The 13,555-nt window shown below is 32.7% G+C and overlaps 2 protein-coding genes across 2 annotated transcripts; one reads left to right on the top strand and one right to left on the bottom strand.

Annotated features, from left to right (window-relative positions):
• Positions 1 to 1,237: 1,237 nt before the first annotated feature.
• LOC144563639 (uncharacterized) lies at positions 1,238 to 2,074 on the bottom strand. The gene has a single exon (XM_078313121.1). It carries the CDS (start codon positions 2,072 to 2,074, stop codon positions 1,238 to 1,240), a length of 837 nt encoding a protein of 278 aa, XP_078169247.1.
• A 7,181-nt stretch (positions 2,075 to 9,255) lies between these two features.
• Positions 9,256 to 10,730, top strand: LOC144563334 (putative disease resistance protein At1g50180). Its single transcript, XM_078312804.1, has 2 exons — positions 9,256 to 9,601; positions 10,425 to 10,730. The coding sequence occupies exons 1-2, from the start codon at positions 9,311 to 9,313 to the stop codon at positions 10,437 to 10,439; spliced, it is 306 nt and encodes a 101-aa protein (XP_078168930.1). The 5' UTR covers positions 9,256 to 9,310; the 3' UTR covers positions 10,440 to 10,730.
• Positions 10,731 to 13,555: the final 2,825 nt, after the last annotated feature.

A 13,555-nucleotide genomic window follows, 5' to 3' on the forward strand; every position in this document is an offset into this window, starting at 1 on the left:
CCCTAGAATAACCTTTCTACACGGATTTTTTACTTAAAAATCCGTGTAGCTCTCTCAAGGCTTTCTATACTGTTATTTAAACAAAAAACCGTGTACAATTTTCACCTTTCTACACTGCTCTTTATTAAACGTCCGTGTTGCTCTCTCAAGTTTTCTACACTGCTATTTAAACAAACATCCGTGTACAATTCTTACCTTTCTACACGGTTCTTTAATAAATATCCGTGTAGCTCTCTTAAAGCTTTCTACACTGTTATTTAAATAATAATCCGTGTACAGTTCCTAATAAACGTCCGTGTAGCTCTCTCAAGGCTTTCTACACTGATTCTTTAATAAACATCCGTGTAGAGATCCCACAGATATTTCGGGCTTCCAAAAAATTACAATTTCTCCACGGTTTTTAGGTAAAATTATCAAATCCGTGTACAATGTGCAGTGTACAATGACCATTTTTGTAGTAGTGTACTTTAGGGAAGCAAATCTGCTGCAATCCTGTAGGATCGCAAGTTCTGCGATTCCAATTCCAGCCATTCATTTATTAGAATGTAGGAATCTTAAAAAGAGATAGTTTTTGTGCACAAATCACAAAATATATAAACGGTTGAAATTAAGAATGGCAGGGGCTTGCGATCCTGTAGGATCGCAGTAGATTTATTTCCATTACTTCAGATGCATTGTTCTGTAGAGTGGGATGATCTAGACCGTTCTTTTAATTTTACACGAATCTCAAAGAACAAATAATACTAGCCCCTACGCTATTCCGAATAGGCACCGTTTTCGAGTTAATCTGAAGCCATAAAGTAGTGGGCCCCACCATACGGTACATTTTAATATGAAAACTTTGGTCTCTAAGCACATTTTAATATGGAAACTTTAGATCGACTATTTAAACTTTGAAATCGCAAAAACAAATTGGTAATACCAAGACTCAGAAACTACCATGCACTGTGATTTTTGCCAACTTCTATATATATATGGGTGTTAATTAATTACCTCGACGCTGACATAGATAAATTGCACCAAGTGTGATCCGTGGTTTTCTAACCTAGTCAGGGGTTTAGCAATTAGCATACTGTCGGTATATACATTAGAATTGCAACATAGTGAATTGCATAAAGATAAACCACCAGTACACACACAACTTACAACTTACATTAATTACATGCATGATATTGTGAAATAAAGAAAAAGATACAAGATAATATATAAATATAAGTGTATACTTAGCTTAGCGCAATCATTGTAATTTATAGTAGCTAAGCATACCATACATGGTTTGAAGAAAAGTAAGGACAAACAAACAGATGCCGGCAATGACGGAGGCAGTTATCCATGGATTTGAGCAGTAGCGGCTCTTGAACTCTCCATAGTATCTAATGACACTTCTTTGATGATTTGCCATCACCTTCGCAGACAAATTGGCAAGGTCATTCGACATAGGGACATCATCGCAAAGGAAAGTTCTGAACTGTTTTACAGAGCTCAAAACTTCCTTTTCGTCATTCCTTGTGCTTGGGATGATACCCTTGGCTCGCAATAGTTGAACATCTTCTTCTGTTTGTAGCAAACAAACCATGCATGCAACATAAGCTGTGAAGGGGTATCCACAAAACAAGCCGTAACCCCGTTCAAATCTTAAAAGACTTTCGTAGATTTTAGGGCTGTATTCGGAAATGTGCCAGGGTGCTAATTTCATCACTCCAGATAATCTCCTGTGAGAGTAAGACACATCAATAGAGCCATCGGCATGCTTTTTGAAAACAGTTTCAGATAAGTGCATGCTTGATGCACTAGGTATATAGAAGCTATCCATCTTCTTAAAGGGCCGGGATATAGTCCGAAACTTCCCTTCTGGACTTCGAGACCAATGGAAGATGTGTAGTAGATGTTTGAAGCCATCTGGGGCGAGGGTAATGGTATCATAATGCACTTTGGACTTGTGCATTGATCTGGGATAGAACTTTTCAAAGCATAAGAGCGCAAGTTTGTGGATTGGGATATCAAAAATTTTGTTTAGGTTTGAATGCTTTCTATATACGGCCTCGACCACAAACCACGGTATCTGGTAGTCCATGGTCAACATGTAACGTTGGGTCGGCATTTGCTCTCGAGTTATAAATCGTAATAAATTATAACACTCTCCCGACCTTTGATAGTTTGGATTATAAATTTCCTCAATTTCTAAACCCAAACGACTAAATAGGCTCTCGTTCTTTGTTAATACAACCATCGCAAATATTAAGAAACAACTATTGACCAGTAGGTGTTCTATGAAACGTTTGCTCTTTTCAGCACGAAATTGTTTATCGATCCCATTAATATAGAAGCTCCAGACATCATCTTCCTTCTCTTGGATGTGCTCAAGGTATGAAACTATGTTGAGACCACACCACCGCTCCATATATTTAACAAATTGCCACTTTCTGGTTTCAGGTAAGAAAGAGAACCCAAAATCATCGATCCCAACTTCGCCAATTACCATGTATCGATCGATGGCCATCCTTCACGGATGCCATCTGTTAATCGATATTCTGGTTCGATTGGCAGGGACATGTCCTGGTTGTCTACTTGAGATTCTAACTGCAGAAACCACACTGCAATTTCTTTTGATCTGGGTACTGTCGACCTCGGTGACTCAGACTGGTTCGAGGCCGATTCTACCTGCAGGAATCGGCTGGAGCCGAACTGAAATGAGTCCGAGTCATGCGCATCGCGAGTTTCATGAAGAAATTTTTTTAAATCAAGGGACTTGGGATCTTTTTAAGCGAGTTTTTGTCCGCATCGAACTATTTCTCACTTTGGGGGCCGATTCTGATTCGATGTTCGACATACTAATTTCGTTTCCGGTTTCGATTTTCAAAGCCATCTTTTCTTCTACAGTTGAAGGGCATCATTATATTAGTCCACAAAGAAGTTGTTCTGAGATAATGTAGAATTAATGTGATTAAATATTTATTATGTACATATATATGTTAACTGAAGAAGCATGGCAACAAATTAAACAACATGCATCCAGACTAATCAAAAGTTAAGGCATGATTAGATAATTTGTTGCTTGCTTTCACGTGAAAACGTGAAGGCATTTTCTTACACATATTCATACCCATATAAAATTAGTGTTAAGTTAATTATCTATGTTCTGTCCACACTCTACTCTTATCCGTTAAGTATTAACTTTACATATATTCTACCCTTATTCATTAAGATAATGAATATCAAAATGAATAATGAGTATTTATCGAATAAATTGATAGTTTATATAATTTTTTATTCAAGAATATGATAAATAAATAGATATATTAAATATATCAAGTACGTAGTATCATAAAATGCAAAAATAATTATTTTCATGCCATTACTTTAAATTATAAATTATAAATTAAATTAAAATAATATAAATTTTATATTAAATAAAACGATAAAAATTATTGTATAAATCGAACTTGTCATGAAATACTAAAAAAATTATTATATAAAACGGTTTAAAATCAATGTAATCTTAATAATAAACTTACATAGTTATAAGTACAAATAAAAAAATTATCATCAATAATTTTATCAATTAACCATAATTATATAAATATAGGAGGGTTCCAATACCTCATGGCTTTCATATATCATTATGTCTCAAATTTCATATCTTTGTTTTAAACAATGTTTGGGGATGAAATTTTATTATTTTTGAAATTATTTTACAACTTTTTTTTTATAGGTACAAAATCACTATTTCTGGACCGTTCAAAAACAATGATTTTGTACCTATCTAAAAAATAGCAAAAAAGTTTAAAACATTATAAAATTTGGTCTCCAAGTTTATTTTAATATGAATATCATGTTGAGTGGTTCAGATTGACAATTTAGACTTTGAAAACGAAGATATAAAATATGAGACATGATAAGATATTGGAACCGTTCTCATATATACATATATATATAATTCATGACAATGATATACTTTTCGCTTTTCATACTAACTTAAAACTTCAGCCACATTAATTTTAGTAAGTAAAATACAACTTATAAATAATACTATTTTCCAGTTTGACAATATTGTGTTATTAAATATTTAATCTAAATATTAATGTCATTTGACTAACAGTACTAGACGAAGTTTTAAGCAAACAGGTCTAACTAAAGATTGAAATTAAACTAAAAGTCAAATCATCATTCAATCTTAAAATGATCTACATAAATTGAACGGAAATTAAATCTTAGTAATGGATAAGGGCCTAAGTAACATGACTAAAATAACCATTTAGTGGGATATGAAACTAACAAATCTCTCAACACAACAATTCACAAACAAATCGATCTAGTAAGTGTATATATATACACAGAACCTGTTGTGTAAACTTATATACTGACCGGATGATCGATCCACTAATTGAGATCTGGGTCCAATGGTGGATCCATATACAAATTGGAGTAGGCACTTATCTATCTCTGGATTTGAATTTTTTTTATCTCGATTCAGTACTAATTGTTCAATGTGCCTACCCTTGGTTTGATATAGTGCCTATCTTGGTTCGAGTTAGTTTGATTTTTTAACCGATTCTTTCTGAGTTTTGGTCGATTCTATGTATTTCGTTTTTTTTCGGATATACGATACTCTATTTTGTAAATAGAAGGAAAGAGAATAAGAGAACAAGAAAGATCTAACGGTGAGACTTATTACTACAATTCTAAGAAATAGATTGGCCGAACTTTTTATGTCTTTTATTATTCAACACATATATTTTGTTTAAAAGTATATCTAAATTTTGATTTCAATTTGTTAATTGGCTAAGAGCAGTCCCACTTTGAATTGTGCCAAACAAATTTTTAATCAATTTACTAAAAATATTTCAATACTGTGTCAATCAATTTTATAATTATAACAGATTTTATAATAAACATAGTTATAGAGATTGAGTTGTAATTGTGTACCTGATAAGTTAATGGGTTTGAATCTGATTAGCTATTTGAATCCGATTAGTGCCCTATCCTAAAAAAAATTCTAGATCTGCATCTGTTTGGGTCACCCAATTACGATTTGGACATATAAGAATTAGTATAAAATAAAAGATGCTGAGAATTAGAGAGAAAATTATGTAGAGATAAGTACCAAAAGAGGAGAGAGAACGACTGTCTTCGTAATTTATTTTAATTTTATTTATTAGGCAACGAGGAAACACCGAGGTAAGGTAATCACTCTTATATATAAGATAAATTGGGAATAATATTAAAAGCATGTCTCTAACCCACTTCACAAGCAAAGGCATTAATATATTCGAAGGTAAAAGCAATTCAAATTGGTATTGCCTCTCTCTCTCTCTCTCTCTCTCTCTCTCTCTGGCTTTTTCTCACTTTAATTAGACAATTAATTCATCTTAATTAAGTAAACCTATACATTCCATGCAAATGGAAGACAAGAAAAGAACTGTTGAGGCTCTTTATTTCCACGTGCATGTACAATTAATGCACCTTAATTAAAGAAATATATTCCATGCGAAAGAACGACAAAATTAAAGAAGCCAGGCTCTTTATTCCCACGTGCATGTACTGTTATATTTATAATTAGAGGAGATTATACTGTTATATTTATAATTGAACAGTAATTCACCAAATTTTTTTGTGAATTACTCCTTATATTTTTATATTTTTAAAGTTTAAATAGTCGATCCAAACCGTTCAAGTGTTAAAATGTACTTGCAGGTGAAATTTTACATTAATTTGAATTTTTTTTACTATTTGTTAAGATAGGTACAAAAATTCAACAGTTTGAAAATAACAATTTTGTAAAATAATAAATAGTAAAAAAAATTCAAAAAAATATAAAATTTGATCTGCAAGCACATTTTAATATATCCATTATGTTAAACAGTTTAGATCGACTGTTTGGAATTTGAAAACTTTGAAAATAGAGAGTGTAATTCGAATCAAAAACCATCTTATAATTAATGCTCTTATTTTGTAGGACTTTACAAGCTATACATTAGACTTCGGCTGAATTCATGCTAGCTTGAATAGTGATTAGCAAACGGGCCGGTCCGGTCCAAACTCGGCCGATCAATGGGTCTTAACGGTCCATGGGTCCCTCGGTCTACGGGTTGGCACGGGCTGGGTCCGGCGGGTTCAATTTGGAGGGATTTGCCCAAACCCGTACCATGGACCATGGTCCAGACCCACACGGGTTGGTCCGGTTCGTACGGGTTTGTCAGGTCCATTTTTTTCCAATGAGCCATTTCAATTTTTTATCAAATTCAAAATTTGATTTAGACCAAATGACTGCATGAATTTTTGTGTTCTTTATATCAAATTAAAGATATTGAAGTCTAGTTTCCATATAACATAATTTTTGTACACAAAAATGTTATAGATTTGTACGGTTTTGACGATTAATTGACAGAGACCATAGTAGCTTGAAAATCCAGTGAGCAGTCCCAATTTTTGACCAGATTTAAAATTTGATTTAGGGAAAATTCCTACATGGATTTTTATGTTCTTTATATCAAATTAAAAGTATTAAGTCTAGTTTCCAGATAATATAATTTCTCTATACAAAAATATTACATATTTGTACAGTTTTAACGATTAATTGACAGAGGTCAGAATAGCTTGAAAATCCAGTGAGCAGATCCAATTTTTGACTAGATTCAAAATTTGATTTAGAGCAAATGACTAAATAGAGTATTGTGTTCTTTATATCAAAGTAAAGATATTGAAGTCTAGTTTTCAGATAACATAATTTTTATATACAAAAATATTACATATTTGTATGGTTTTAACGATTAATTGATAGAGATCAGAATAGCTTGAAAATCCAGTGAGTTGTCCCAAATTTTATCAGATTCAAAATTAGAATTAGAGCAAATGGCTACATGGATTTTAATCAGTGTTATTCTGAATAACGTGTTATAGCAGCACAATAATATTTTCGGATCTTAAAAGCTATAGCGCTATATATCAGTTCGTTTTTGAAGCTATAGGTTTTTTTAAGTCTGTCCGTGATGACGCAATAATCACGGTTTAAAACTTGATGTTAATTAATAATATAATAATAATATAAAAATCGGCGAGAAAACAAGAAAAGTAAGATAGAACCAAAAATGATATTTGTTGTTTACTTAATTATTTAAAGGAATCAAAGGCCGCATATATTTTTGGCACTTTGCTATTACTTGTACACTATTCCTGCTTGCATTAAAATTTGGTGGTAAATTGGTTTGACTACTTGCACGCCTTTCCTCATCAAACTATTTCTCCTTTGTCTTATTTAGTTATGTCCTTTTAGAATTTAAATTAAAAATTTTAAAATTCAAAATTTGAATGGTAATAGAGTCGTCAATTCGATCTACATATTTAATCAACCATTAGTATGAAATGGTCTAGAGTTATTTAGACCAATAAATTTTATTTTTATAAATAAAAAGTTAAAAATTCTGCAATATAAATAATTTAGGTTACCAATAATATTTTTAATATACTTATCTGAACAAGCGGATTAACCAATCGTTCAAATTTTGAAATTCAAAATTAATTGGAGAACGAAAAAGCAACAAGTTTTTACCTCACAAAACACCTTATGACAACTCCTTGTGCGAAAGAATTTAGATACATTGGACATATATACTTATTATCTAACTTATTTATGTCATCATGAAAAAACAATTCAACATTTATATGCATTCAATTAAATTATCAATTTTAATTTTAATTTTAGAAAGAATGTAACTAAGTTCATACAATGCAATATATCAGTTTAACAACTTCTAGATTTAATTTTTAATTCTAATGATTAATAAAATTTAATAAAGTTTAGCGTGTCATATATTAGAGATGATACAGTAACAACCGTTTCATAAAAAAAAATTAAAGGGACATAAAATTTTCCAAAAATCCTCCAACTATAACAGTCAAAGACTTAAACGGTTAGATCACATTTTAGAAGGTCGACGTCTACCGTATTCAGCGTGCCATTAAAAATATATATATTTTAGTGGCGTTAAAAAATAATATAGTCATTCCAAGTTATTCTAATAATTATTTGTGCAAATTTTCTATAAATGTAATCTGGACCATTGAAACTTAATCAAGCGATTCACTCATGCCAGATTTTTTTTTAAATACCCTCCAAGAAAGAAATATCAAATCTACTCTCGACTTTCAAAAAAATTGAAAAATACCCTGATTGTCACACAATGGGACGGTTTGCTATAATTTTTTTTTCTTTAAAGATGTTTAGTGTGTATAGAATTGATGTTTTAAAATTAGTGTGAACTAATAGTAATTTGATTTCACTGCTTTAAAAAAAAATTCCTTTTTTTTTCTTGTAACATATTGCGGATGTTTTATGTTTATAAAAAAAAAAAATACTTGACATCATGAGTCAAAAACACAAACAAAATATTTTTCTTTTGATTATAAAATGGTGGGAGTTGATAAGTACTTGGCAGGAATTCAGATCCAGTGAAGTAACTCAGTCTTTGGGTTTTAAATCGAGACCGTTTGATTTGAATCCGCGATAATTTATCTGAAGTAGAGCGCATACATCTCGAGAGATGAATTTGAATCTCGAAACAATCTCGAGTGACGGATTCGAATCGGACGGTCCCGATCCAAAACCCAAAGACTGGATTACTTTAGTAGATCCGGACCCACTTGGCAGGAAACTCCATATAAGAGCAGGAAAAAAGAATCTAAAATGCATGTATCTATAATTCTATATTCTATACAAGAAATTCACATGGGCTATAGTTATTGCCTCCGTAAAACATGGAAAAGTCCATAATACTATGTTGGGGCTTTCTTTCTTTCTTTATTTTTTTTCAATCTTCTGTAAAAAAAATTATGACATCACAGAAACCTCAACATATACCATGCTTCACATGCTCACACGTGGAAGCTCTAAAATGCACACTGTTTATTATTATTATTATTATTATTATTATTATTATTATTATTATTTTAATTTAACCAGGGAAGGGTTGAGCTTGAGCATATATTACCATTTCATAGTTGGGCTACAAATCACAGAGTTATGTGATGGGCTTCATATTTATTTTATTGGGCTGGGCTCAAATAATTTTGTGAGAGGTCATTCTAAATTATCATTACAAAATAATTAATTCGACACACTATAGTTGATTGGATTTATTAATTTCACCAATTAGAATTATCAATTATGTGAAATTTCCCCTCCATTTCCCTTTCATAAACTCAATTAATTCTGATCTTTCTTCTCGCCTAAACAATTCTGCTCTGAGAGACCAAAAAAGTACCCTTAAAATTAACTTTGTCACTAAGGAGTAAGGAAGCTTCCAATTTAGCGATGGCAGACCTGTTGCTATCAGCTCTGGTTCCAATCGTGGTGAAGAAATCAGGAGACTTACTGGCGCAAAGAATCAGCGAGATGTGGGGCATGGTTGACCTGAGCAAGAGGCTCGAAGACAAGCTGCTTGAGGTCCAGGATGTACTTACCGACGCCGAGGAGCGTGGGAATACTAAACCGTCGGTGAGATCCTGGTTGACCAAGCTGAAATCAGCTGCCATTGATGCTGACGACATTCTTGACAAGTACCGACGCCAGGATGCCGTGAGACGCGGCCACAAGATCGGGAATGTAAGTGTCTTTTTCTCCTCTGAAAATCCAGTTATCTTTCGATTGAAGATGAGTAGAGAGTTGAAGAAGGTTCTAGAAGGGATTGATGAGTTGGTTACTCAGGAGGAGGTTGTACGAGTCAGAACCCCGTTGACCCATAAGAAAAATAGGAAAAGGAAAAGGAGTGAGCAAGGTTGTAATAAAAAGGAAAAATTAGAAGTGGCTGGATTGAAGAAAAAGAAAAAAAAAGAAAGGGTTTTGTTCTGACTCATACATGTCTCTAAAATCTCACTGATGGGTTTGATCTACCTTTCATACTTAGCTTTCTTTGTTGTTTAATCTCTTACACAAACTCTCTTTGAAATAAGTTGCGGTTTGCGAAAGAGTTTAAACATCAAGGTAAGCTAAATACGAAAGATAGGTCAAACTCAACAGTCTATTTGAGAACACGCCACATAATCTTTCAGACACTGCCACATGATCATTCATACACTGCTAAGTATTATAATATTTGTTGAATATATATTTGGGAACATGTATGTGTATATGTATATTGAATATTGAGTAGAACTAGGGTGTTCTTGAGTTCACCAAGCCTCTTGGTGAACTCAAGTTTAAAACTCATCGAATCGGCTTCAAACAACGAATCTGAATTGTTGAAATCCGCCTACTTTACGAGTGATGCGTCTACATGTAAAACAAGTTTAATTTTGAAATTAATTTTGTATAGAGTCAAGTGGTCAAAAAATGATCAATGCATTTAAAATTAATTTATTAACCTTCTAATTTTGACCACTTGACTTTATACTAAATTAATTTGAATGTTTAAAATTTTCACATGTAGACACATCACTCATAAGGTACACGGGTTTCAACGATTTGAATTCGTCATTTGAAGCCGATTCGATGAATTTTAGACTTGAGTTCACCAAGAGACTTCGATGGGTTTTAGACTTGAGTTCACCAAGGTCCCTTGGTGAACTTAAGAACACCCTAGTTCTACTCTTGAATATTTGTTGAATTATGGATGTTTATGTATGTTAAATGTTGAATATTAAATATTATTTTCTGTATGTTTTGTATGTTGAATGTTGAATATTGAATATTAATATTGTTTTATGTATGTTGTAAATGTTAAATATTTTCTGAATTATGGATGTATATGAATGTGTAATATTGTATATTTAATAACTAGCGAATATGGAGCTAGCCCATTATCAACTGTATAAAAGAAAATTACAATTCATATACGGTTCTTAAAAACAAACCGTGTAAGAGGGTAACATACATGGTTTATATGAAGCAACCGTGTATGATTCCCTTGAATCATACGCAGTTTCTTTGGTGGAATTGTGTATATAACACTTGCTATCATATACAGTTAATCTGACCTTGTGTAAATCTTCTGTTTTAGCGCATTTTTTTTTAGATCTGACACGATTCTCTTGTAGTAACCGTGTATGTAAAGTTTATATAGACACGGTTTTGCACCCGTGTCCAATCTATTGACACTTTCATACATGATGTGCGCGGACACGGTTGCAGAAACGTGTTTCATTAATATGATTTTTAACTGTGTATAGTCGCCATTTATGTAGTAGTGTAATACGAAATTTTTTTTTTTTTAAAAAAAAAAAGTATTCAGTACATTTATTTTTAACTGTGTATAGTCTCCATTTTTGTGGAAGAATTATCTCATTTTGTATAGTTTATGTTTAATTACTTTCTACAAAGAATGTCTCTTTTGTGTAGCCTTACATAAACTTATAAATTTATAATTTTCTGTTAACCTGGTACAAGTCTCAGATTTGAGTGCATTATGTGATTTTCAGAAACAATAGGGTTCATTGTGTAAATTTCACAATACCCTTGTCAGACCTATGTATCAAGGAAAGTACTAGTACAACCTCATTTTTTAGCAACAGTGTTTCAGAGAATTTTAATTTCTAAGGCAACATATCTTGGCAGAGCACATAAGGAGGTGTTTTTAGGAGTAGAATAATTTGTAGTTTGTTTTTAAGTTAGGCGTTTTCAATTCCTGTTTTTCCTTTTACCAGTTTTATTATATTTCTTTTAAGGTTCTGTAGGTAAGTTTATCTTTCAAGCAGTTTATTTTTAAGTTCTTTTTAGGTTAAATTAATATCCTGTAATAGATAAGATGTTAGACGTTTTAATTTTATGAATGCAAACCTAAGGGTGTTTCTCCTAAAAAAGAAGAGTTATTTTCTTGATTTGAAAAAATAGAGCAGTTGCTGGTACCTTAATCTCTGGAGCTTTTGTAATTAGCTAGACTGTGTGCTAGTTTTGAAATGTATGTACCACTAAGTCTATGGAAAGTGACACCGCTGCATCCTAAAAATATTGACCTTGCACAAAAGAGCTCAAACAAATCAACCTAAGACTTACCAGTATGGTCTGCAGCTGAAACGGTAGCACATTGTACCAGGTTAGACTCTTACAAGGCGTAGATGGAACAGTGGCAAGACTCTTACAACTAGAGCCATGCCGAGACCATGTGATCTTCAACTTGGAACTTTAGAAATCCAATAATAGGATACTGTTAGATAGTTATGTAGTTTTTTGGTAGTAATTAAGCATAGTGATATGCAATTTTGTTTTTATTTCAGTCTTTCAATATGTAGTTACTAGGTTTGTTTCAATTATGGTCTGTACTCCAGCATCAGTTAAATTGTAATATCATGTAACAAATGATTTTTCTTAACAAATAGGTGACGGTAAGCATATATCTTACTGGATGGATTCATTGGGGGGGGGGGGGGGGGGGGGGGTGTCAGAACTGCTGATTTCTCTAAAGGAAGCATGGGAAAAGAGAAATGGTGACTACTCCTTTGACAATGGTCTCCAGGAGCTTCACCTAACCTCTGACAATGATGAGATTAGATGGAATTGGGAGGTCTCCGCCAATTACACAGAAAAATCCATCTACACACTGATATCTTCTGGTGGAAAAATAAAATGGCCATTTTGCACTATTTGGACTAGCAAGGTTCCACCTACAGTTAAAATATTTGCATATATGGTACTGCAAGATAAGATGCTGACCCGGGATGTGCTAAGGAGAAGGGGAATATTATATTGGTAGACAGACATTGTGTAGTATGCCAAAATTGCCCTTTTGAATCACTGCCGCATTTGCTTTTTTTTATGCCCCTATGCGGTAGAAGTGTGGTTCCATGTAGCATCTCTACTTGGTAAGCATTTCATGAAACCGGCTCTCAATGTACCAGAGATATGGGAGGCTTCCTGGGAGCAAGCAAGAACGGTACACAAAATGAAAAAAAAAACTACAGGTTGATAACAGAAGCATACAAGACATGAGGAATTGGAGCCGAATCCGAGCCGAGCTGAGCCTTCGAGGCTATTTCAAAAACTACAGTGTTTATTTATTTCAGTTATAGTAAGTATACATTCTACTTTCAAGAAGTGTTTATTATGAGCCTCTGAGGACATGAATATAATTATTAATAATTCAAATAATAAATTGATAGTTATTAAAATGTATTTAAGTACGTAATAGTTATCATATCTTTATTTTGAACTAAAATAAGTAAGTGTTTGTTTTATTTTAAAGAGTGTACATTGTACGTTGAAGAATCCATTCAAGGAGAAAAAAAAAAGTACATTACATTTTAGGGGTGACAAAATTTTGAGTTTAAAAATGAATGACGTTATTTTAAAAACTATTATGTGTTTATTTTAGTTATAGTAATTATACGTTATACTTGCAAGAAGTGTTCAATCTGAACCTTCAAGGGACTTGAATATATTTATTGTCACTCCAAATATAGTATGAGCCGAGCCGAGTCAAGCCAAGTGTTTACATGAGTCGAGCTGATCTGAGTTTTTTCTTTCAAAAACGAACCGAGTTAGAGCCGAGTCATTTTGCTTCTCTCATTGAGTCGAGCCGAATTTGAGCCAAACCTTGATCATTAGCAGCCCTAGAACCTTCGGTAC

The sequence above is a fragment of the Carex rostrata genome, chromosome 12 (genome assembly GCF_964058835.1).
Source record: "Carex rostrata chromosome 12, lpCarRost1.2, whole genome shotgun sequence".
Lineage (NCBI taxonomy): Eukaryota > Viridiplantae > Streptophyta > Magnoliopsida > Poales > Cyperaceae > Carex > Carex rostrata.